This window comes from Amia ocellicauda, chromosome 17 (assembly GCF_036373705.1).
Source record: "Amia ocellicauda isolate fAmiCal2 chromosome 17, fAmiCal2.hap1, whole genome shotgun sequence".
Taxonomy (NCBI): Eukaryota; Metazoa; Chordata; class Actinopteri; order Amiiformes; family Amiidae; genus Amia; species Amia ocellicauda.
The window spans coordinates 22,297,973-22,324,268 of NC_089866.1; the positions used below are offsets into that span (position 1 = coordinate 22,297,973).

The 26,296-nt window shown below is 38.4% G+C and overlaps 2 protein-coding genes across 2 annotated transcripts in view; one reads left to right on the top strand and one right to left on the bottom strand.

The window, feature by feature from the left end:
• glt1d1 (glycosyltransferase 1 domain containing 1) overlaps positions 1–19,519 on the bottom strand; it is a 34,895-nt gene extending 15,376 nt beyond the window's left edge. Inside the window, exons 1-8 of the mRNA XM_066690169.1 lie at positions 19,258–19,519; positions 18,649–18,800; positions 17,665–17,770; positions 16,110–16,161; positions 13,617–13,653; positions 11,825–11,881; positions 6,588–6,686; positions 6,285–6,334 (exon numbers count right to left, since the gene is read on the bottom strand). Coding sequence (XP_066546266.1) covers positions 6,285–6,334; positions 6,588–6,686; positions 11,825–11,881; positions 13,617–13,653; positions 16,110–16,161; positions 17,665–17,770; positions 18,649–18,800; positions 19,258–19,325 — 621 coding nt within the window. The 5' untranslated portion in view covers positions 19,326–19,519. The remainder of the gene's footprint in view (positions 1–6,284; positions 6,335–6,587; positions 6,687–11,824; positions 11,882–13,616; positions 13,654–16,109; positions 16,162–17,664; positions 17,771–18,648; positions 18,801–19,257) is intronic.
• Positions 19,520–19,541: 22 nt separating this feature from the next.
• Positions 19,542–26,296, top strand: part of slc15a4 (solute carrier family 15 member 4) — a 39,092-nt gene continuing 32,337 nt past the window's right edge. Inside the window, exons 1-4 of the mRNA XM_066690168.1 lie at positions 19,542–19,860; positions 20,384–20,674; positions 21,384–21,988; positions 25,702–25,997. Coding sequence (XP_066546265.1) covers positions 21,431–21,988; positions 25,702–25,997 — 854 coding nt within the window. The 5' untranslated portion in view covers positions 19,542–19,860; positions 20,384–20,674; positions 21,384–21,430. The remainder of the gene's footprint in view (positions 19,861–20,383; positions 20,675–21,383; positions 21,989–25,701; positions 25,998–26,296) is intronic.

Below are 26,296 nucleotides of genomic sequence, written 5' to 3' on the forward strand. Positions count from 1 at the left end.
TTCTTGGCACACTTTAGGCCCCTTAGTGACAATTGGGCATCGTTTAAATGCCACGGCCTACCTGAGCATTGTTTCTGACCATGTCCATCCCTTTATGACCACCATGTACCCATCCTCTGATGGCTACTTCCAGCAGGATAATGCACCATGTCACAAAGGTGGAATCATTTCAAATTGGTTTCTTGAACATGACAATGAGTTCACTGTACTAAACTGGCCCCCACAGTCACCAGATCTCAACCCAATAGAGCATCTTTGGGATGTGGTGGAAAGGGAGCTTCGTGCCCTGGATGTGCATCCCACAAATCTCCATCAACTGCAAGATGCTATCCTATCAATATGGGCCAACATTTCTAAAGAATGCTTTCAGCACCTTGTTGAATCAATGCCACGTAGAATTAAGGCAGTTCTGAAGGCGAAAGGGGGTCAAACACAGTATTAGTATGGTGTTCCTAATAATCCTTTAGGTGAGTGTACAGGTTCTGGGTATAGTAAGATCAAATTTGAAATACAATAGTTGAACTAGGCCTGTGCGATATGACGATATATATCGTATGACGATAGAAAAACGTCTATCGTTTCATATGATGCTATATCGTTTATATCGTGGTGTCACAAATTGCAATCTTTACGGCAGTATTTTTCGTCATTAGGACGCTTTGCGTTCTTCCCGGTTCTTGAACACGTGTCAGATGCAGGTAGAAATGAGCATCAGAAACGCAAACAGACATGGAGGAGAGAGAAGTGACACACAATAACCAACACAACCAAGAGATACTTTAATGCGCAAGCGCACACGTTCCGCCCCGCTCTCGTCGCCGGGCTAAACTCGATCTGCCAGCACCCCCACCCCGCTAATATAGATTGATATAATTTGTATAAAATTAATAATAACGTTTGTTTGCATTTTAATGAATTGGAAAGCAATGCAAACACATGCAGAAAGTATCATTCTTTTTATTAAGATGGTGAAGTGGTTCAACAGTTGTATTATTATTATTACTATTATTATAACTATTTTATATTAACAACGTGCTGTACTTGTAAGTAGATGACGAGACGCGACAGTCGGAGGAGAAATGTCTCTGTCTAGCAGATGTTAATGTGCCACTATAAACCCGGCTGTGCTAAATATAATTGAATATATTCCTTATATTATATTATATTGAATATATTGCATGATCACTATTACTTGTGTTATTGTTGTTATGTGACAGTAAATCATACTGTGTATATGTATACATGTGCTCTGAGGAAGACAAGTCGAAACGCGTAAGCATCATGATGTTCACTTTTTCTCTAATAAATAATTTTTGAGACGGGAGCTGCTGTCCTTCCTTGACCGGATAATTGTTCTATATAAAATCCCTGGGATAAGGCACCCCGCATTTAAGATTTATTAAAACTATTGTAACGCCAGCTATTTTAAACTTATGTATATATACAGTGAGGGAAAAAAAGTATTTGATCTCCTGCTGATTTTGTACGTTTGCCCACTGACAAAGAAATGATCAGTCTATAATTTTAATGGTGGTGTATTTTAACAGTGAGAGACAGAATAACAGCAAAAAAATCCAGAAAAACGCATTCCAAAAAAGTTATAAATTGATTTGCATGTTAATGAGGGAAATAAGTATTTGATCCCCTATCAATCAGCAAGATTTCTGGATCCCAGGTGTCTTTTATACAGGTAACGAGCTGAGATTAGGAGCACTCTCTTAAAGGGAGTGCTCCTAATCTCAGCTCGTTACCTGTATAAAAGACACTTGTCCACAGAAGCAATCAATCAATCAGATTCCAAACTCTCCACCATGGCCAAGACCAAAGAGCTGTCCAAGGATGTCAGGGACAAGATTGTAGACCTACACAAGGCTGGAATGGGCTACAAGACCATCGCCAAGCAGCTTGGTGAGAAGGTGACAACAGTTGGTGCGATTATTCGCAAATGGAAGAAACACAAAATAACTGTCAGTCTCCCTCGGTCTGGGGCTCCATGCAAGATCTCACCTCGTGGAGATTCAGTGATCATGAGAACGGTGAGGAATCAGCCCAGAACTACACGGGAGGATCTTGTTAATGATCTCAAGGCAGCTGGGACCATAGTCACCAAGAAAACAATTGGTAACACACTACGCCGTGAAGGACTGAAATCCTGCAGCGCCCGCAAGGTCCCCCTGCTCAAGAAAGCACATGTACAGGCCCGTCTGAAGTTTGCCAGTGAACATCTGAATGATTCAGATGAGAACTGGGTGAAAGTGTTGTGGTCAGATGAGACCAAAATCGAGCTCTTTGGCATCAACTCAACTCGCCGTGTTTGGAGGAGGAGGAATGACCCCAAGAACACCATCCCCACCGTCAAACATGGAGGTGGAAACATTATGCTTTGGGGGGGTTTTTCTGCTAAGGGGACAGGACAACTGCACCGCATCAAAGGGACGATGGACAGGGCCATGTACCGTCAAATCTTGGGTGAGAACCTCCTTCCCTCAGCCAGGGCATTGAAAATGGGTCGTGGATGGGTATTCCAGCATGACAACGACCCAAAACACACAGCCAAGGCAACAAAGGAGTGGCTCAAGAAGAAGCACATTAAGGTCCTGGAGTGGCCTAGCCAGTCTCCAGACCTTAATCCCATAGAAAATCTGTGGAGGGAGCTGAAGGTTCAAGTTGCCAAACGTCAGCCTCGAAACCTTAATGACTTGGAGAGGATCTGCAAAGAATAGTGGGACAAAATCCCTCCTGAGATGTGTGCAAACCTGGTGGCCAACTACAAGAAACGTCTGACCTCTGTGATTGCCAACAAGGGTTTTGCCACAAAGTACTAAGTGGAAGGGGTCAAATACTTATTTCCCTCATTAACATGCAAATCAATTTATAACTTTTTTGAAATGCGTTTTTCTGGATTTTTGTGTTGTTATTCTGTCTCTCACTGTTAAAATACACCTACCATTAAAATTATAGACTGATCATTTCTTTGTCAGTGGGCAAACGTACGAAATCAGCAGGGGATCAAATACTTTTTCCCCCACTATATATATACACTCACCTAAAGGATTATTAGGAACACCTGTTCAATTTCTCATTAATGCAATTATCTAACCAACCAATCACATGGCAGTTGCTTCAATGCATTTAGGGATGTGGTCCTGGTCAAGACAATCTCCTGAACTCCAAACTGAATGTCTGAATGGGAAAGAAAGGTGATTTAAGCAATTTTGAGCGTGGCATGGTTGTTGGTGCCAGACGGGCCGGTCTGAGTATTTCACAATCTGCTCAGTTACTGGGATTTTCACGCACAACCATTTCTAGGGTTTACAAAGAATGGTGTGAAAAGGGAAAAACATCCAGTATGCGGCAGTCCTGTGGGCGAAAATGCCTTGTTGATGCTAGAGGTCAGAGGAGAATGGGCCGACTGATTCAAGCTGATAGAAGAGCAACTTTGACTGAAATAACCACTCGTTACAACCGAGGTATGCAGCAAAGCATTTGTGAAGCCACAACACGTACAACCTTGAGGCGGATGGGCTACAACAGCAGAAGACCCCACCGGGTACCATTCATCTCCACTACAAATAGGAAAAAGAGGCTACAATTTGCACAAGCTCACCAAAATTGGACAGTTGAAGACTGGAAAAATGTTGCCTGGTCTGATGAGTCTCGATTTCTGTTGAGACATTCAGATGGTAGAGTCAGAATTTGGCGTAAACAGAATGAGAACATGGATCCATCATGCCTTGTTACCACTGTGCAGGCTGGTGGTGGTGGTGTAATGGTGTGGGGGATGTTTTCTTGGCACACTTTAGGCCCCTTAGTTCCAATTGGGCATCGTTTAAATGCCACGGCCTACCTGAGCATTGTTTCTGACCATGTCCATCCCTTTTTGACCACCATGTACCCATCCTCTGATGGCTACTTCCAGCAGGATAATGCACCATGTCACAAAGGTCGAATCATTTCAAATTGGTTTCTTGAACATGACAATGAGTTCACTGTACTAAACTGGCCCCCACAGTCACCAGATCTCAACCCAATAGAGCATCTTTGGGATGTGGTGGAACGGGAGCTTCGTGCCCTGGATGTGCATCCCATAAATCTCCATCAACTGCAAGATGCTATCCTATCAATATGGGCCAACATTTCTAAAGAATGCTTTCAGCACCTTGTTGAATCAATGCCACGTAGAATTAAGGCAGTTCTGAAGGTGAAAGGGGGTCAAACACAGTATTAGTATGGTGTTCCTAATAATCCTTTAGGTGAGTGTATATATATATATATATATATATATATATATATATATATATATCCCATAACAACATAACGTAATAGTAATAACACAACACTTGCCCTGTAATGTGTTGCATTCTGCATATATTTACCGTGACAGCCTGCATGTAGTATTTGTTAGTTTTTCTTATTTAAGTATTAACAAAATACGTGTAGTTTGAATGTCTTTGGTTTATTTTGTGGCTTGATTGAATAAAAACAATACATAGAGTTATATATCGTGTATCGCCCAAACTTCTAAAAATATTGAGATATTATTTTTAAGTCATATCGCCCATCCCTAAGTTGAACCATCTACAACTTCATCAATTACCTTTCTTTAAATTATTTGTTAACTGGGAATCCGGGTCGACTGCAGGACTATCATGTCATTCAAAATCACAGAGAAAATATTAGGAGACTGATTTGGTGTAAATTAATACAATACAACACAGTCACAAAAGAGTTAACCGCAAGACATTTACATGACTATAATGTCAGCAACCTCTCTTCTAGAAAGGTTAACGTGTTGCTTAAGAAACTTGCCGTGTCTCTATAAACAAGTGTCTGTTTTATGCTCACAACCATTGAAAACTTTTCTAAATAAATAATGAAAAGAGAGAGATATAAAACTATAAAACTAAGCCTGAAGGCAGACAGGAATGCTTTTTTAAAAATTCAAATTCAGAAGTAAAAGAGAAAAAAATGTTAAAGCTCCTTCATCAAGACTGGGGCAAACTAAACACTCTCTCTCCAAACCTCTAGAAACACAGGAAATATGGGAGACTAGAGCAGAATATTGTATTATTTTTGTTTTAATCTCCACTTTCCCAAATGTGCTTAAAAGTCATTAGCATACCAAAACACTTTGTAAAAGCAGATGTTATTCACTATTGTCTTTTTGTAAGTATTAAAAATATATAAATAAAGATATAAAGTGCATGGAATATAACACTGCCTCAGAACTTGACAGATGCTAGACCTCGGCTCAGCTTATTTAAATTAAATAAAAAAGGTGAACAATACTGCCACAGCTGTTTTCATGTAAATTGATTGGTCATGCCAATTCCATTCATTTAATCTGTTTTACCTATGTCTATCTTAACATAGTATGTCTGTGACTGTGGCCACGATCAAGTAGAAAGGGTGTTATCCCATTTCCCAGTTTGGTGTTACACAATTCAGAACACTTCCTGAACAGCTTTGTACCTGTTGCTTCTGTTTCAATTGTGTTAATACGGTTCACTTCAATTAGCAGTAACTTTGCAGCATGTTGCTGTTCCCCAATAAAAACATTTATATTGCATTTCCTGTTGGGTGAAATGGAAACGGACTGTGATAAAGCACAATAACTATCACATTTGGGAATGACACCACAGCGTTACGATTTATACACCCAACATTTCATGCTCAAACCTCTGAGAATGAAACATGACGTCAAAGGAAATCAAAGGTAACATCTCTAACTGCATCACATGCATAAGGGTCCATGGTCTCCTGTATAGATGAGTTTATTGTGTACCACTGTTCCCACATTGTGCGGCTTTTCAAACTGCATTTTTTTATGTTCTATGATATTTTATATGTAAAGAAAATGTCTGAGTTGCATTATTTAAGAACTACTACCCTAGGGTATACTGCGCCTGATGGAGTGAACCTAACACATTCTTTCTTTCTTTTCTTTTTTCTTCAGAGCAATGGCCATGCAGCAGTTTGAACCCGAGACATTTTACCTTAAGAGGAAAGGGAAACAGCAGTGTTCTTTAATCCAAAAATCAAACCTGTTTCGACCTTGCATTTGGATTGGACTCGGTTTAAATTTCCTCAGCTATTAAACTCATCAAAGGTAGTATTGAATTCAATCGGTTTCATTTTTTTTTAAGCTGCAAAATGAATTGAATAGTGTGAAATGTCCACTGCAAATCCACTCAGTGGTCTGTGTACGTATATGATATATATGAGGGGCTATAAAACAGTTATTCAGTAATATAATTGATTAATCTATTTCCAATGCGTCTTACCTCTGGACCAATGATGATCAGGATTACCGATGGGTCCTCTATATGCCATTCTGAAATAGAAGAACAATCACCTTCAAATTGAAGTTATGAAAACATGACAAAGTTAAAATATTAGTTTTGCATACTGTTGTGTTAAAACAGACTTTACAAGAGACGGCCATCTTTCCTTTAGAGAGGAGAAATTAGTGCTCACCTGATTTCGGCAAACTCATCATGTGTCTGTTACTGCACAACAACATTATTTTCTAAATAGCAAGTCATTTAGTGTAAGTACAAAAGTGGTTAATTAAAAGTGGATCATACCTGAAAATGCATCGACCAGATACAGAGGGTCTTTCACTCGTCTCAGTCCACACACCAAGAGAAAAACGTGCAGATCTTCTACATTCTTGCAGCTCACACCTGTACACGCATCAAAAGAACAACACGTATGTAACATGGCCATAGAACAGTCAAGGTAACAAACACATCTGCTCTACCCATAAATTAAAGCATGTGCAAATTTGTACTGCAGGTCAGCTCATATCTATCTATAACATCAGTGGAAGCAGCTAAACATACATTCTATATTGTCTTTCTGTAATTTGCAGAGAGAGAGAGAGAGAGGGACAATTAATGATCCTTCAGCAGAAGATCTCTAATACTTTATTAGACAAGGGTTAGCCAGGGTCAGTTACTGTATTAAGATTGATTAACTGAACATCATTCTGTGTTGCTTGCTCATTTTGAAAGCCATCTAATTTAACTGCAGATGCAATCCCCCTGCACTGAAGCACTTTACAGTTATCATCAGCTTTCCTGCTAAATCCTCTTTGGGATTGCTTTGAGTGTGGCAGGCCATGCAGCCCCACTGTGGAAATATTCAGAGATTGTGATGCCGGCACTGAACGCTGTGGTCATATAGATAAAACCCCCATGTCTGTAATAACTCCAAGGCCATATATTATAACAACCATAGACTGGTTTTATACTATGGAAAGCTATAAACAACTGCTACAGAAAAACAACTCGGCTGATTATGGTTAGGATACACATTAATATAACACACCTATTTTGTTGAAGATATGTTGACATCCTTTAACATAAAAAAGTCTAAAGCAGTTATTTATTTTGTTCGTGTTGACCTCGACTTCAAATGTGAAGCTTTGTAAAGCATGTATAAAACACATACTTCAACAGACAAGAGACACAAACAAACAATATAGAAATGAACCAAATCTGGTTTCAATTTGTATTATTTACTATACATATGCCCAGGATAAACAGATGAAGATCTTTCTTTGCTTGTTTGCTCTTTGCAGTGAAGACGGGATGCAGCAGACAGACTGGGAGAGCTGTCCTGTGCTATCAGATGCAGCACGGGACGGGAATGCCCATTTCAAAAAAGGCAATCTGGCTCGAGAGATTGAAGCAGCAGCTGTCTTGATGAAGAACAGCGAGATTCAGAAGTTGTTTCCAGGGTTCTGCATAATACTGCGACAATGCCGTGGCACACTGCATAAAAGAAACATATTCACACTGATGCTATTTGTGATTATGAAGAAGCCAGAAGATTATACTACTTATCTAGTTTTGCAGCCTTGCTTGGATTAAACTGGAAACTGTCAAATAAAGTACAAGCACAACAGCAAACCTTGAATAACCCTACCTGAACAGACTGCTGAAAAGACCTGCAGACCACTTTTGCATTGCATTACTGCAGGGTGCACAAATTTACATGCTAATGCTTAAAGGTTTACACTAAACCTATCAGAGTTTATCTGTCTGGTGCTCGTATTGGAGTACGCCTTTCTTTATGGAATAATTCGAGGTCACAAGCTGCTGACCCTCTGTGACACCAGGAAGAATGTCCACAGTGTGCAGCACCATCCTCTGATGAACTGGCTTCACATTGCGAAAGAAAACATGCACACAGTAAAGATCTAACACACTGGTGTTTAATTATACTGCAATAGATCTTATGATTGTAAATTATGTCTTTAGTATGTCCTCAGTCAATGAATCTGCTATAGTATATATAACCTCACAATACACTACAGAAAAGGGAAAATAAAAAGGGTTATTGTCTTGTTTGAGACAGTGTTATCATTTTCAGATAACACTACGAAAGTTTTCTATTTTATTTGTAGCACTTTATTATGACTGATATCCATCTGAAATATACATTGAAACATGTAACAGATGTTTTTGCTTGATTTAATTTTGTTATTTTTACTTGTTTGTACTGTACTGTTCAGGAAGCTGAAGCTCCTTGTCTTATCTTAGTATTGTACAATGTAGACTTCAAATAGATTACAAATCATTACCCAATACCAATGCCCTATAATAAAAATCTTGTCTTTAAATACTGACAAATGTCTTTTTGGGGTGCATGTGAATTTTGCCGGATTGGAGTTGAAAAAGTCTTTAACCAGACAAAAACACAACAATTTGCGCCTACAATCCATATGTTGGTTCAAACGTATAATTGCAGCCAAATTATTTTCAGAAAACAGGCTTCCCAGAAGCCTTCAACTTCTTTTAGATCATCAAAGGAGAACAATAACTTTTCTTAGAATTTTAGGATATATTTGAGCACAAACTTTCCACCAGTAAAATGAAGCTTTATTACGCCTTCACAGAACAATGTGTGTAGCCCACTAAGTGCCCCCTTCTAAGTGCACCAACAGATGTTGACAAACAGAATCACTGTATGACAATGTCAGTTGTATATCGAAAATAGCAACCCTGCATCAATCAATGTGTCTTTGCAGCTCATCTACATTTAATTTCTTAAAAAGAAATTCATTTTATGTCATCATAAACCCAGGGGGCCACAGTAATATTCTTTTCCAAACTTAAAACCCCTCTGGCGATTGTTTAAATATTTAAATAGTTCATTTTCCTACTCTTAGTGTGAAACCATAATTGAAAAAGACAACATGATCTTCCCTCATCCAGCTAGATAAATAAGGAATACAAATAAAAAATACACTCTGTTTGATTTCAGTAACTCAATGCTGAACAAGAACTGAATTTCCTGAAATTCAGAACAAAAAAAAAACAGTCAAATAAACAATGTCTTTTTATTCTATTTTAGCTTACAAGACTGTCAAAAAAACAAACAAAAAACTCTGGAGACTTTGAGAAGATTTGTCTTTGTTCAGTGGACAAATTGTGCACTAAGCCACGCTTATTTGTTTTGTGTCTGTATCCTTTCCCTTGCATTGCAAACCTTGTCTTTGTTGCATCTCCTTTGATCTTGGGTACCACATTCCCAGATCTTGTTCTCTCTTTTACTCTTCAGCTGGCTCACAAACGTGGTTCAGAAGTTACTGCAGAATGACGGGGTGACAGACACCAAGCTTCTTTGACCAAACAAGAAATGGAGAGAAGCTGAGAACACAAAGCCCATGGCAATCCAGCTACACACAGCCACAGATTGTGAGTATCATCTTTTTCTTTCCCCCGATACCTTCGTAAACACTAAAATAAATAATGCATCTAAACTATAAACATATATATAAGAAGGGTTGAACAAGTATACAAGGTTAGAGGACCCATTTGCCAAGCCTGTATTTAACAGATGGCCTCCTATCCCACGATTGAACTACTGTATTTTCTTGAATTGAACTGAAACAAATTCCATCTAAAAAAAACGGTATATGACTTTTACAAATATGAGTTTAAAAAGTAGTTTTTGCACATCTAGAACGGATCACATCTCCGGGCTATTCCAACCTGCACGCTCTGCGTATGAGTGTTAATCACAATCGCCTACTCTCCCCACGGCTGTCAAGGAGAAATTCTCGGAGATATCGCTCGATTCAGCAGGGAGAAAGTGGCCTTTTTGCATGTGACGCCATTATAATATCCTTTGGGGGGACAATCTAAAAAGGGCTTGCAGCAAAGAAGTCTAACGATGGACAAATCCCCTGTAACCCAGGCCAGCTTATCAGATCTCTTTGCTTGGCTGCACTGGGGGCTAACTCAACGGCCATATTGCTGGTGTCTTCCTCATGTCTCACATGTGTCTCTTGAGCTCACACAAACGCACAAACAACCAAACAGTGTCCTTTTGATGCAAAAATTATATCTCTACAATTAAAATCATTAAAAAACGATTAGAAAATATATTTTTTCAAAGTCACTACCAAATAATAACATCAGATCTAAAACATCCCTGCTCTGTACAACCAATTCTTAAATACAAAAGGACAAGTTTTGACAAGACAGTTAATTAAATTAATTACTTTCACCAATGAAGGTGTTGATTTCCTTTTGTTTATTCTGTCAGAAGGATGCAGAATAGGTCGCAGTCCTAACCAGGTTTATAATGATGTGGGGAAAATCTCCGCTTTGCAGCGTGCAGCGGTTCAGAAACATTAGAGATGGTTACTAAAGTAGGAAATGACAGGATGAAATAAAAATAAATAAATAAAACATTCAGGCATGTCACCGAGAATGGCAAGGCAAATAGAAATGCGAATGTTATAAAAATAAATAAATAGACAATGCATAATTTTCTGCCGATTTGGAACTTGTAATTTAGACAGACTCAGATGTCATAGGATACTTGTTTATGTCTGTTCTCTACACTGCATGAATAATTTCACACCTTTAGATTAGACTGGTCTACAATAAAAAATGACTTGAATGGATCTCTAGAAAAAACTATTCTTAAATAGCACGTCTTCCCTATTATAAACCCTTTCCCATGTATATTTTATCATGACGTGTCTGGCCACAGGCGGCAATCAGCATTATTCATGCAGGTTGGGGGAAAATGACAAATGGCTCTACTTTGGAGAGTTATTAATCGGAGGTGCACAGCACTTGTGTGGTGTGATATATTGGGAATGAAAATTGCCTCACAGTGTTCAATTTAAAATCAAGGCCGCGGAGGTTTTTGAATAATGACATACATTTACTGATGTGGTACAACTGCGTGTTGTGCCTCTTCGCCTCGCAGCTGTGACGAGGAAGAGGGCTACTGCGATTTGGCAGATTAATACGCAGGCAGATTTCCTTCTCTAAAGGAAAGTGGGCAGGCATTTATCTCAAACCGAATTCCATATATATTTTTTTTATTTTATTTTTTAAAAGTGGCATGTGATGAATAATCCCTTACGCATGGGAAGTAACATAGGTTATTCATGAGTCACCCTACAGGTATTTGTAGAAGCAGGGCTCTCATATTCAAGCACAGAATGGAACATGAAACCACATCGCTGTGCCATTTTTATGCCTGGTATTTAAAAAAAAGCTTACATTCTGACTATGCTTTCTAAGGCATTTAAACTTCTTCCTCCAGGGTCTCAGAGAGAGTAAACATTAACGTTATTTGTGTTTTGGTATTTTTCTTCAGCTACAAAATAAACGTCCAACTCAATCTTCAAATCACCTCCAAATGACACACAAATCCTTCAGCTATAATCATTTCTATCTAAAGTATGAAAAAGAACACTACTACAGTACAGCAACAATATATATATATACACACACACACACACACACACACACACACACACACACTCAACAAACACACATATGCAGGTTACCTGTGCTTCGCAGAAAGTCTCGCCAGTTTAAGTTTTCTGTAGCTTCAGTCTCAATCCCTATATTAATACAGAAAAAAGTCAAAGCAATAATTATATATTTTTCTAATACAAGGGAAATAAATGTTCACTCAGCCCTCAACATGATTATATCATCAGTCATTTAGGCATGTACCCGGAGATATGTGATCACTGTCTTCAGCAGTGGGCAAAATATAGGATTACACTCATTCCTTAGCAGGCGCCCTTACTCACGACCATTTACATTTTTCACAAGAAACATTTAAAAGAATTACAAAGGGCAGTAATAGTATGAACAGATACTAAAATCTACCCTGACATGTTTAATATGAAACCAGTCTGCATTTTAAAATGTTTAAGCAATACTATGTGTCAGCACTTGTTATCAGTACTAAGAGCTCCTTATTGTATTAAGTATTCTTAAACAATCACGAAAGTCTTTATTCGTGTAGAGCTAAAATATAGCTCATCATCTTCATGTGATTATATCGGTCATTTTAATATGCAGCCTGTGGAAAAGCATGCAGGTTCACAATCCTGTTGAAAGTCAAACACAGCAGAACATAAATGAACGAACATGAAACAAATCACTGGGTAGCATTTGTCGTCTTTGCCGTAGCCAGATCCACACTTGTCCCATCGACTGCGATATTGACAATATAAATATCACATCAGCCAACACCTCATTCTTGCAGGGATGCAGAATTGCAGGTTAGGCACACTGTGCTTGAAACTGGGAGCTCGAACAGAGCATAAAATTATCATTTGGTGACATTTCTAAATCTCATAAAAGGTCATCCTGTTTATCTTCTACTGCACTTGACTTTTAACACAAGCTCCAAGCTAATAAGTTTCACCATCCCCGTGCAATACCAAGCCGCTATCGTGCTGAAAATAGCAGTTTGCCCATGTAACACGAGCAGATGACACTTTCAAACACTCATTTACACTACAGGGTTGCTGCAGTTTAGCCCTGTTCGAAGACACAAACTGAAACAGTCACCTAAGTTATCCGGTGGAAAATCCACCCACAGTTCATAAATGACAGGACTTGGGAAAATTGATGGAAAACTAATCATTTATTCTTGGAAGTTATATACAACACTAATAACTGACGGCACATAAAACGTCAAAGTGTTACACGTTTTCTTCAATGTTTCAGTTCTGTTAGCAAGCTTACAGCTCAAATGCAAAGCCTCAAGTTGTGCCTTCTCCTCACCCTCACTGAAAAAATACAAACACCCCTATCAAACAGTCAGTCATGTTGTTTCCCAAGGATTTAACTGACAGCTGTCAAAGCTCACACCCTCCTGTCTCTTTGGAAGGACACCATCCACTCCACAACATTATTACTTTGACTTTAAAACCGCACTGATCAATTCATTGTTACTTGAAGTGACAGCCGAAACAAACTAGAGTTCTCTCCCAGTGGTGGATGCAGAGATAATCCTGACGCAGACCTGTCCAAAGTTTAGACACATGTAACACTGCGCTGGTCGTTTTTCTCAGATCAATTGAAAAGTCAAATGCAAATCCAATTACAAACTGACTAGTAATTTATTTGGGAGTACTTTAGGGGAGTTATTAGCAATGTAAGTTTGGAAGGACAAAACAAACAAACAAACAAACAAAAGTGCAGAACAAATTTGTGCAGAACTGAGCCACGCAAGGATACAAAAAAAACAAAAATAAAACGAATGCCAAACAGCACCTGCAGTGCAAAACAGATTCATGCAATTGCCACTACTGCTAAGGATCAACATCAGGGACTCACCTTGGGGCTGGACATAGATTTTATTGCCTTGGGATGGCTTAAAGAATGAAAAATGCATTAAAACAACAAAGAATTTGCGTCTCACTCAAGAGTCAATGATATGTCACTAAAACAAACCATTTTCTAACATTATATTTTTGAAGGCTTAAATAGCAGAGTTTCGGAAAATAGAGCTTTATGTGCATGTTGCTTTAACAGTTTAGATACAAAGCAGGAAACTAATTGATAGCAAATTTTAAAACATCAAACGCTAAAACTCACAAGTTACTTCGTTGTTTTGTCTATACTCCAGTACTGTATTAGATGCATTCGTTATAAAACTCATCAGGAAATTAACAATGAAAAAATATATAATGGGGGCGTTTCTCAAATATCAGTGGTAAACAAAGCTCTATTTTGTGAAACCTCACTAAGATTTGGTTTACTACTTGATTTGCTTTTCTCTCACATTAGTGTTAAAGGTTAAAGTCAAAACTTTATCAAAGATTACATTTTTCTCTCTCATTTTCGTTACATCAAGTAAGTTCTGCATAGCAGCATACATACATTAGATTTAGGTTAGGTTAGATTTAAGATAAATGTAAGGACAGACACAAAAGAATAACAGCCTACAATGAACAGTTTGCTTGTTTCCTATACCGTGAGTGACTTTAGGATGGCGTCGACCTGAATCTTGAAGAGTGTCAGCATATTGGATTCAAGAACATTACCTGTGAAGCATTTCTTCTGATGAGAAGATTGGAATAATATAATAAGAAATGAACAGAATGTATAGAATTTATAGTTGGCACAATTTTATCAAGTTGAAGAAGAAAAAACAGCAACAAACAACCTCGAAGTGCTCAAATTCCCAAGCAATTACACGCAAATGAAATTAGGCCTGTCTGAAAATTATTCCACGTTCACTCCATTTAGAGAATCAATCTGTGAAAAACAGCAGTGTATTTCCCGTCTATAGCAAAAAGAGAAATCACTATGATAATTCTAAATTATTCGCAGGTAATGAAAAGGAAATTGAGTGAATCTTATCACACTGTGTTCGCATCCGTTTCCACAGATCGAAGCATTTACTTTCTGACTCAATAAACGCAGAACCCACAACTTATTCCACCGGACTCTTTTATTCATGATTATGTGCTGTCAAAACTAAATGACAGAGATAAGGATGCCAGTTACAGTCAATCAGCAGCCCTGAGGGAGGAACAAAATCTGAAAATAACACATTGTTGTTTTCTCATAATGCAGGACAGTTAAGAAGTCGAGTAAGACATTGCTTTTTTAATGTTAAACCTAATCCTTTGTTTATACAAGCTATAAAGTTCACGACAACTGCATCTGCCATTTATTTTCAAGATCATGTTTTATTTGTATCTAAAATCCTCCATTGACCCCTCTGCTTTGAACTATATGTAATGCTGTGATGCTTCTGTAAATTCATCTGATGTTGTTTGTCTGCTTTGATACACGTCTTCAATGCTCACTTACGACATTTCTCTAACAACTGTCTGTTTTACATGCTGCTATCGCCTCTGAAAAATCGCACGCTCTCATCCGGAAAAACTGACTGCTGTAAGAAGACACTGTACTGTTCTGTGAAGTTAGTTTTACAAATGAATACCACTTTTCTGGAATGCCAACACTGTGGTTAGAGGGGGAGAAAAGTAGGGGCAAAGGAATCAGGCATCCAAACTTGAAAATAAAAAGAAACTACGAAACAAACGAGAAGAAGGAAAGAAAGAAAGCCAGCATTAGGAATTCACAGTATCGCACCAAACCATTTCATTCAATTGAAGCAATTGACTTTGATTCACAGGGAGTCGACTGTGACTGAAACCTAATCAGGGAATACCATTATCAAACCAGGGAATAGTACCAGCCTTGCTCAGCTGTAAGGATAGCACTGTAACGGGGTCTCTTGGTTACAGCTTTATGCATTATATTAACAAAAGTGGTGGGACTACTGACCTATAGCAGAATACAACCATTTACAATGTATTTAATAGGGTTACGGCCTACCCTGGCCTCAATGATGGCTAACAATCTTTTCGTAAATGCCTTCAGAGTTATAGTTTTTATTTTTTTTGCACTGCAAGATAATGTGGTTTTCCACGAGCAGGCAGATTAAATGTTTTCATACCTATTTTCCTTGAAGTAAATCCAAGCTTTACATGTCACATTTTACATGTTATTATTGTGCAGGAAGATGTACGGGCTCCTAACGTAACAAAACACAAAACCGTTCTCAAAAATATCATGATGCACACTGGCAGTCTGGTGCCCTTCAATATAAATAAATTAAACTAAATAAATACATCAATAAAATGTGGCCTCCGGAAAGTAAGTGACGTCTGGTGCAGTCCATTTCAGTGGTTCCACTACATTTGATAACATACTGTGATGTACTGTCATATTTCAATACCAGAAACATTCAGTTCATTTTCAGAGTAACGCAATCTTAAAAAAATATATATCATGATAAAAATGAATGCATACCCAGTAGGCTTCAGCCTGCTCTTTCAGTTTTTGGGAGAATGCCACAGCAAACCTGTAAAACAATTTCAGAGAGATTGATGTCAGACACGCACGGCTCCTCTCCTTAAATCGGTGAGAGCTGTGTGGGCTGTTCATTTCTTCAAGATGGGAATTAAGATTCGGAGAATTTGTTACCGATGACAATATGATGAGTTCCACGTTCAAGATGAGAAGGTGGGGGAAGTGGGAGTGACAGTGAATATTTGGTGAGGAAATGGCTTGCGCTCAGCAAGAAGGTACACTTCTACATTCTGCAGAAAAGGCCAATGGCTTTAGTTTTAAGAGACTGAATTTTATGATCAAGGTATGTCTACAAAGAATGCACAGCAGGCAGTGTGCTGACAGAAGCTTTTGAAATCACAGGCCGAGATTGTATTTATTTTTCCCACAGGCAATTATCCCTTTAGACTTTGAGACGGGTGTCTCGGTGTCTATAATATCAAACAGCGTGAGGGAAAATACAGACGGTTCTGACTTTATTTAATGAAGCAATATGCCAAATGCATAGATAACATTAATAAGCCTTCAGACTTGAAACATACAAAGGTCTGCTATCAGAGGCTTTGTAATATTCTACTTGGTGGCAGCTGGCTCTACAGGGAAGGCATGAACATTTTAATTTACATGAATGCAACAGACACAAGCTGATTGTATTATCACTTATTAGTTCAGTCTCATTCTACTTTACATTGTATAATCCTGGGCCTATTGTGTTTCCTGCAAATGTATTGGTTGCTCAGTAATCCACAGGCTGGAATTTGACAGAAATAAGTGTGTGTTTTTTATTTCTCTCTCGGTTTTGACATTATATTATTGTAAATATCCAAAAGCACACCTGTCACAGAGTTTAAACACTCCATACGTTTGCACTACTACTCAAACCAAAGTACCTAGTTGTTAGCAGCACCAGTGACTGTGAAAATTTCAGCAACAAGGACAAACCTGAGTGAAATGCATACATTAATGTGAATGCTACTTATTTGAAAAGTAAATTATACAGGTGCTTGGCCACCTTATTTCCCCGGCTAATAATGCTTAACAGTGTTGCAGAGGTTAATCTTGTTTTAGGGAAAACTGGATTTTTTCTTACTGCTAAATATAAAACCATACCCTTTAAGGATGTCACACTCCATCTCCCAAAATAAAGTCAACTTTATCCCCTAATTCATCTACTGACCATTTTCCTAATGTAAGGAAATAATAGGCATCTCTGTATATTTCATATTCTGCAATTCCATGAACATTTCATTGATTACATTTATATTACAAAAAATAAATAACCATGGCTATTAGAATGTCTCATGACTCGAGTGGCAAGATTATTTTCTTATAACGCATTTGTTTCAGAACAATCTGACTTAAACAAAAAATAGGACAAGCAGAGACCTGATGTTTCCCAGTATCACCTGTTCAAATCCCTATAGGACAAGTGCCAGGTTACGACCTTATTTTGAAGAACTCATCATCCAATTGTCCAGCTTTCATTAGGAGTGGTCAGGCTAGCACTTGAATTTACCTTGCTTTCTTCAGCACCTTCCCCATGACTGCTCGCTTAGTTTCATCTCTCACATCTTCATTAATGTCTGTCCCCCCAAAGACAACGCCGAAAGGAGTCTGGGTATCTAGAGCGAAAAAACAACATTAACAAAAAAATAAAACATCTATTTCACTTCTTCACTCCTGTTGAAAGTTCACGGAGGGTCACCCTGCACTACTGTAACTGCAACGGTGGCGAAGTGACTCGTGTCAACAAAAGTATACCAAACTTTGAATTTGTGAAAGTGTTTCTCTATAATATAATATAATAGTGCTTTATTTATTTTATGAAATGTACACTTCCCATCCACAGTAATATAATATCAAGCTGCATCAGTGGAGTTCACACTTTCATGGATACAGTTGCCTAAACTTTAATTTTAGAAAAGCACAATTAGGCCTCCACAAAGCTTATAGAAAACTAAAGCCATCATGTTGTTATGGAATAATAATAACTTGATTTACATGTTTTATAATTTTAGAATAACTATAAATGGTATAACTGGTACAAAGTCTACATGCTCTCATACCAGCCAGGTACCATGTTTATCATGTTATTGGACACAATATCAAACAAAGTGTAAATAATCTATAAATAATGATCATTAAACAAGATAAATATAATCATGAGATGCATCACTTAATAAAAACAAAACAAAAGTAAGGGCTTCTACGTAAAGATTTTGGATTCTCATCTTGTCTGCCACTACGCGTTCACATGAAATATATATTTTTCTTTGTTTCCTGATTCACTGAAAGATTGACTTGAGATTGAATGTATTCATTCTTGATATCTCCGGGGGTTCTCATTAAAGCAAGATATTGTGCCCCTGAAAGCTATGCATGGTGATCAGTTATTAATACAAATTCTACTGCGCAGATTTCATGGAGTTGTTTGCTGACACTTAGCAACATCTTATTTCCAGAACAGACTGTGTGAAAGAAGATGAAATCATGGTGTCACCTAGCAGCAGTCTGCCCGCTTTATAAAGGTGAATGGCCAGTGCCCCCTGGAAGCACGCCTCCCTCGCCTCCAGCACAGCCACCTCAGCTGGACACTTGAAATCGGCCGCATCTCGAAGAACACAGGCGTGACCTGCTGCTTCAATGTGCTCTCTGGAAGAGGAAAACAACCACAAAGCAATCCCATCATATATGTTGTGTCTGTGACAGAGCAAATGGATACAAGTCATTTTCATAATGGCTGGTCCATTTAAAATGTGTTGCATGCCTAAGCAAAGATAAAGTGCAGGAGCACCAGGTTTTGGTGTATTTGATCACTGCTTCAGAGGTGGATGGAGATCACATGACCGGGGGCTCACGGTTTGATACTTTTGGAGGAATACGTCTCGACCAGGCTCAGAGGCGTCCTTGCACTAAAGTGATGATGCTGGCATCCACATCAGCACACCTGGGAGTGGACTACGCATGTGCTGATCTGAGGAGCATGCAGAAACTGACAACACCCCCCCGGTTTAGCGTGACTGCAAAAATGTAATAATTTAAAAGGAAAGAGCAGCGAAGCACATTACTTTGCAAAGCGATGTCCTGACGTTTTGCTGTGTTGTCTTACCTGATTCTTTCTGCGGTTGTACAATTACCGGTTTTTGGACTGAGACAAGCCAGAAAGAGTACTTTCATATCGATAATCCAAGTATTAAAAATACGCCCCTCTTACCGAACCGATATTAAAACCAGTTGCGCAGCTCCTTGATCGATAAATGACAAGAGCAAAGATCACCTGGTTTGGTTCTGAATCTACACTTTTACATCTTGTCCGTCAGCAAAATGCGCCCCCCTGGAAACATGGACTCACACCCACTGTCTCAGCGTTTCTGTCAGAGGGGTTGCGCACACACAGGAGCTGGCTTGATTATGTTCATCCGTGAATGTCTCATCTTTAACATAAGTCTAGCATATTTAAGTCTAACATAACATAACACACCATAGGTAATTAAATGTGCGGATTAGGAATCGATTGACGTAATTCCATTGCATAGATTTATGGGACTATGCAACAAGCATGTATTATTACTACTACTTTACATATCGTATTTCTTTTTATAAGAATATATATGAATTTCACATTGTTTCTTGAATTGATGCACGTATGTTTGACCTTGGGATTTATCAATAAAGGCTTGAAAGAAGCGTTGGAAAACGTCAAAGGGACAAGGTAATGATTGTAAATATAAAACAGGGTTACCCCCTGGCCTGGACCAATGTCAATGTAAGCCAACAGCCGTAATTCAATGTCTACGTCATTTGATCTCGGTTCTAATTGAAAACCTGCTGAAAGTAAAGGACCTTGTCTGGAAAAGACTATGTTGCATATAGCCTAGCTACTGTGTATGGTCTGTTTTTCAGCACAATGAATTCGTGATTTTTTAATAAAGCAACGATTTATGTTACATTTTTAGTCTTCAGCCTGGTCTCATTCTTCTATTATTTAGTCATCTATCTGTTTATTGAATGTACTGTAGGCTATACTTCATCTTCCATCTAGATAATTTATGAACGGATTTTGGTACAGGAGCAAAATATGTTCAACATTTTAACTAGTTTTAAAAACTATGAAAACAGCCTAAATATGCCTAAGAACTCGTATAATGAAGGATTGTATGAGATAACGGAAAACGTCACGAAGAACAGAAAAATTAAATCCTACGATCCTATCTTAATGCATTGGAATTTCACAGCACTTCGCAGGTGATACATGTTTACACGCAATCCAGGAAGTGGGAGAAAAATAGAAGCGATTGACTAGCAACGGGTCCAATGGAAATGTCGGCTTCTTGACTTCTAGCCAATGAGAGACAAGATCTGAGGAAGGGGGTAGGTTCCATTGGAGTCACGCAGTGATACTGTGACTGAGTTTATTTCAGGAACAGTTTGTGGAAGTAAAGAAAGTCCGTTTGTTCCTGGTGCGGGGAGGCGAAAACAACCCATCAGTCCTGAAAACATTAATCTATGGCGGGTCTCGATCAAAGGTAAGGTGCAGTGTTTTTTTAAAAGAATACAGCAGTGGAATAGGGAGTGATACTTGTTTTGAAATACTTCGATTAGCTATTGTTGATTTCCTTCATTTTAGCAATGGCATGTTTGGACTAAGAAATGTCCTTATCCCTTTTGAAAACCATACATAAACTGGCTATGACTTGTCATACCACTTAAAACCAGTTTGTTTAGGTAATGCTGGCTTTAAAACACAAGCTGTTTGAGGTCAAAAGTTAAGTAGGGACACTTAAAAAAAAGTTGCTTAGCTGTTGTTATAATACAAACTTGGGAACTTGGAAGGGAAGTTCATAATGTTATTCACCAGGTAAGTGTGATACTTATAGGCCATCGTTTACCACAGCTTAATGTTAAACCTGCAACTCATTAGATACTCGTAGCAGTAATAGACGCAAGTGCAGAAATTAGCACCTACTATGTAAAGGCCTGCAGTGCATTTAGTATCGACATCAGTTCCTGTGATTAAAGACACAGAAATCCCCGAAGGAACTGTGTAGTTTCGAAAACCTACATTAATGCTCCACTGAGTTGCAGCAAGACTGGGTTCACGTCTAATTGTCATGTGGTGATTGATTAAGTAATCTCCAAACTTATCTCCAAAAAGTACGTATTTTTTCAAGTTTGAGACTTTGTTGGGGGAAGTAATGTGTCTGTTAATTAATGACTTTTCATCTGCCCATTCAGGGTGTAAGTTTCCTCACAAGAAATCGGTGTCCACTATTGAGGTGGCCATGGGCAGTCGGCATATCAATGAGCATACCCCTCTTCTGGAGCCCCCAGGGAGCAGGAGCCCAATCTCCGTTTTTCAAGGTAGACGCCTTGCCTGTGCTGCCATCTTGCTAACAGAATCTCTGGAAAGAGTGGCTTTCTATGGCATCACGTCCAACCTGGTGCTCTTCCTTAATGGAAACCCTTTCTTGTGGGAAGGAACTCAGGCCAGCCAGGCCCTGCTGCTCTTTATGGGGGTCACTTATCTGGTGTCTCCCTTTGGGGGCTGGATCGCAGACGCATGCCTGGGGAAGTTCGCAACCATCATCTGCAGCTTCATCCTCTACTTCGTCGGCATGCTGATGTTCCCCTTCATCACGGTCACAGACTTTAGGATTGCCCTGTGCCACGACATGAAGCCTTTGCCGCTGATGCCCCCAGAGTGCTTTAACATGTCCAGCAATGTGACTTGCCCCTACCGCCAGCCTTACTGTGCGCCGGTGGTTTTTAGTGGGCTGGTCCTGATTGCCATTGGTGTCGGATCGGTGAAAGCAAACATCACCCCCTTTGGAGCTGATCAGGTAGGTTGGACTGCACACTCGCACATGTGATCATTGTGACATGCCTTGGGGGCTTTTTTCTTTGCAGTGAACAGTTTCTGTGACCTGTACGTTTCATGATTGCCTCTATATTTTCATGGGAAATTGACATTTGCTTTGATAAGGATCCTAGTTTCTTACAGTGCCTACTATCTCTGAGTTGGACAGCTGCAGGATGCTCTAGGTTTTTATTCTTGCACCCTAGTGGACAGAGTTTTGGGGCCACTTGGAAGTCATTCTGAATAAAGTTTTGATCTGTATAAAAATGTATTAACAATCTCGGAGTAAAACACCTCAGCACTTTTGTGGGGGGCATTCTCTGCAAACCTAAACTCACACTACACAACTTTTTTTTTTTTTCCTTCCTTTTCCTCAGTAACTTCACCCTACAGTTCCCATAGATATTGAGAAGTTTAATGCGGAACTAAAGTCAGTATTTGCTTTAGGAAGCTACCGACCTTGAGCTTTTTTTTTTTTTTTACATTTAGTCTCTCCTCTTGTAGCTCCTCTTTCTTCCCCCACCTTTTTGACTTGTAGAGCTACATTCATTTCTTCCACATTGATTTTGTTCTGTACTCCATTATGTGAAATGTGAAATTTTAATTCCACCAATTCTCCCCCAAAAAACACGATTTTCATTAAAAAGGAAAGAACACAGATCCCAGAAATAGGTTTCAAATGACTAAGTCGTCCTTTCTCGAAATACTTCATTTTAGAACTACAAAAAGGTCTTCTAAATGAATTCAGTATGAAAGTTAGAAGGTATGAGATTCATTAATGCAAAAGGCAAGGTTTTAAATGTAATATTCAGTCAAGCATGTAGAAACTGGATGTTAATCTTCTACATGTTTTAATGAAAGCCGCTTTAAAGAAGCAGGCTCTCGCTGAACCTCTCACTGCTTTCAACTTCAAAACAATTGGTGTCATGTGTCTCACATTTCAGTTGTAGCATTGGGCCATCTCATAACCTTAAATAACGATGAAAGAAATACAGGTACATAATATTAAAAAAAAAAAAATCATAATCCCTCTATATTTTCAAAGGCTTGTCAGCATCAGTTGGCAAAGTAAGCTTTATTAATGGAGGAAAATAAAAACTTTTTAGAAAAATCTCATGGTTATTTAAATCTAAATTTACAGTGGGATTTAATCAAAAGTCCACCCATTCCCAAATAACAAATTACAAGCCTGTACTCAGTGGCAGCTTTTTATTTATTTAATCGGAAAGTGCAAAATAATGAACTTTTTGTGTTTCCCCATCATATGATTTCCACATGCATGTATTTAGAAAGGCATTATAGTTCCTGAAAGTATCGTGTCAGATTTCGTTTTTTTTTTTTCCCAGTTGCTCTTTTCTTATCAGTAAAACAGGTTTATTTTCCTTTTTCACTTAACACTATAGCCTATATAAACTAAATATTTTGTGGGTTATTCATGAAGAGAAAATGTCTTCATCATTCTGAATCTCAATCTAATTAACATAGAATTAAGGCTTATTAAATCAGTTTGACGTTCTCCATTTGTTATTAGGCTAATTGCATTTGCTCACTTGGCAGACATCCTTGTTCCTGTAAAGTGAGGCTCCGCGTGATTCATTCTGATTGTGCTCATCAGCTGACAAATGATACATTTTAGTATTTTACAGTATTGTCAGTACAATTATGTTTCAGGTAGTAATGCAGGGTAACATTTTGAAGGGATTGCTTTGCTGACAAATGCCGAGCAGTGGTCCACAAATTAAGCAAGAATTAAATAAGTTGCAGTAGAATCATACTGGAGGTCCTATGTGTATTGCTTAGTTTCTTTTTGTTTGCCAGTCATAATCAATTTCAAGGACAAATTCAAGTTCTCAGGTGCACTGTCGTGGGTTGCTTGGTGATGAAGTGAAAGAAGCAGAATGGTGTGAAAGACGTGGAAACCAAAATAAAATTGCAGCATCTGAATATCATGCGAGTAGAACTTCTTTCCCTATTTGGAGAGGCCACTGACACTACTTTCTTGTACTTTGAAAAGTGACAGTCTGACTATATCCTCTTCTACAGATCTGTAGAATACAAAATGTCTGTTGGTTGTCCTTTGCTTGCTTTGCATTTGTGTTTTGGATTAACAATGAAATGTAGTTATCAGTTTTTTGTAAAGTTGTAAGGGTAACAACAATGTATTCTCCTCGGCTTGTGCTGGGAAGAGGACAACAAAATTCACTAACAATTGAAAATCTTATTTTCCTTGTGGGAACATTAGTTGTTTTTTAAGCATTGTACTACATAGGGAAAGTAGTTTATTGTAATTTTACCTCTTTAGGTGAAATCCTTTCGTGTTCAGTTTAAAATGTTGCCTTATAGCACTTTCAAATCCTCAACAACTCTTTTAAAGGTCTTGTGGTAACCCTATAAAATCCCCTGTATGTTTTCTCCCACCCCATTTACTGCTGTGTTTAAGAGTGCCATTTTGCTCAGGTGCTATTCTGTGCTCTGCAGTACAGCTTAAAATGACAGTCTCCAGATGTCCCAGAGACTTTGTGTATTTGTTTGGTGTGGAGATGGGAAGGTTAAGCATATAACATTGAAATTTGACAGATTTTTGTCCTATTTTAGGTACACTCTACTTTGTACCATGTCTCGCCTTTCTTTTTTGCATTTCAGAATTACTTAAATTTGAGTTTTGTCTGAGTATCTAACTGAAGACCGAGTGAACGGACTAATTTGCTTTGTTTTATTATATTTCTCCCCATTTGTGGCAGTAATCCAAAAAGCATGTGAAAGGATTATACATGTTAGCAGAATAGTGTTGCCTTCCAGTTGTGTATTATACATCTTCAAAACATCACAAGCCATTTTAAGCACTATAGTTTTCCGTCAAGAACAGGTAATCTTTTTATCCATGCATTTCCTGCAGTTGAATGGCAGTATTGCAGTCCTCAGTGAATTAGTGCTTCCCCTGTCACTTTATGGATAGGACAAATGTCTCTCAAAATATTAATCTGTCTGCTTTAAAAAAAATTGGTGGTGGGGGGGGTGGGTGTAGTACTCCATAACATGCATACATATTTCATCTTTCAACAGTATTCATGATGACTTTCTTTTTAAGAGTTATGTATGGGTGCTATGTATGTATTGTTTTCTGTCAGTATTTACAATGAAAAAGTTATATATTTAAGTGCTTTACTACACGTTTGACTTCAATTGTATGATATAATTGATGTTTTATTACTCTTTTGTGTATTTGTTTTTTCTCCCCCACAATATATATTGTTTAAATAAATAATTACCCAAGGCTTCAACACATCAGCAAAAAGTAACCATTAAGTACTGTAAAAGCAATTATTTTTAATTTTCAGAACTAGTTAACAGTGCTAACCCGTTCATTTTATTAATCATCCCTAAACATTCACAGTCCACATTTGTCAGTAGCTCACTTGCCTTGCGGTAAAATAAGATTTTTGGGGCGTTTTGATAAAGTACCTACTTAAGTTTTAAATTACTCTTGTGCCGAAATGTAAGTAACCTTGGGAAATAATGATGAGAGTAATGCAGAAATGTATATATAAATAAATGAGATGAAATTCACAATTAACTCAAGGCCAGATAAGGAACTGAAGCAGTGTGATCATTTAAACTCTGCAGCCCTTTCATTAGTAACAGGATGTGTAACAGGATCTCTTTTTTTTTTTTTCCTCGTTTCGTTTGGCTGTGTAGGTGAAGGACAGAGGGCCCGAGGCAACTCGCAGGTTTTTCAACTGGTTTTACTGGTGCATTAACCTGGGAGCCATCTTGTCCCTTGGCGGGGTGGCATACATTCAACAGAATATTGGCTTCGAGTTGGGTTACATCATTCCCACTGTGTGTCTCGGCGTGTCCTTCCTGGTCTTCGTCTGTGGTCGGACTGTCTTCATTACCAAACCTGCTGATGGCAGTGCCTTCACAGACATGTTCAGGATCCTGGGACACTCCCTGTGCTCCTCCAAGCAACCTAGTGAACCCAGTTTACTGAGGTAATACATAACATACATAAATTAGATACTGGTAGTCGTCGTTGAGAGAATCCTGCCAACCCACCGCCTGGTAAAGCTGGTAGCTTGTATGCACATGATGTCATCCGTCAAACTTCTTCAACTTGCAGTACTAAAATGGGTTCAAAGAAAAGTAGCGGGAGGCATTGGCATCAATTATCAAGTTTTATTTGTCAAAGCCGGATAGTTGCCTGTGGCAGTGATTTTCAAAGACTAATTAGCTTGGAGTCTTTGGAACGTGGGTTAATCAGAGCTATCACTTTGTGTGCAAGAACTATATA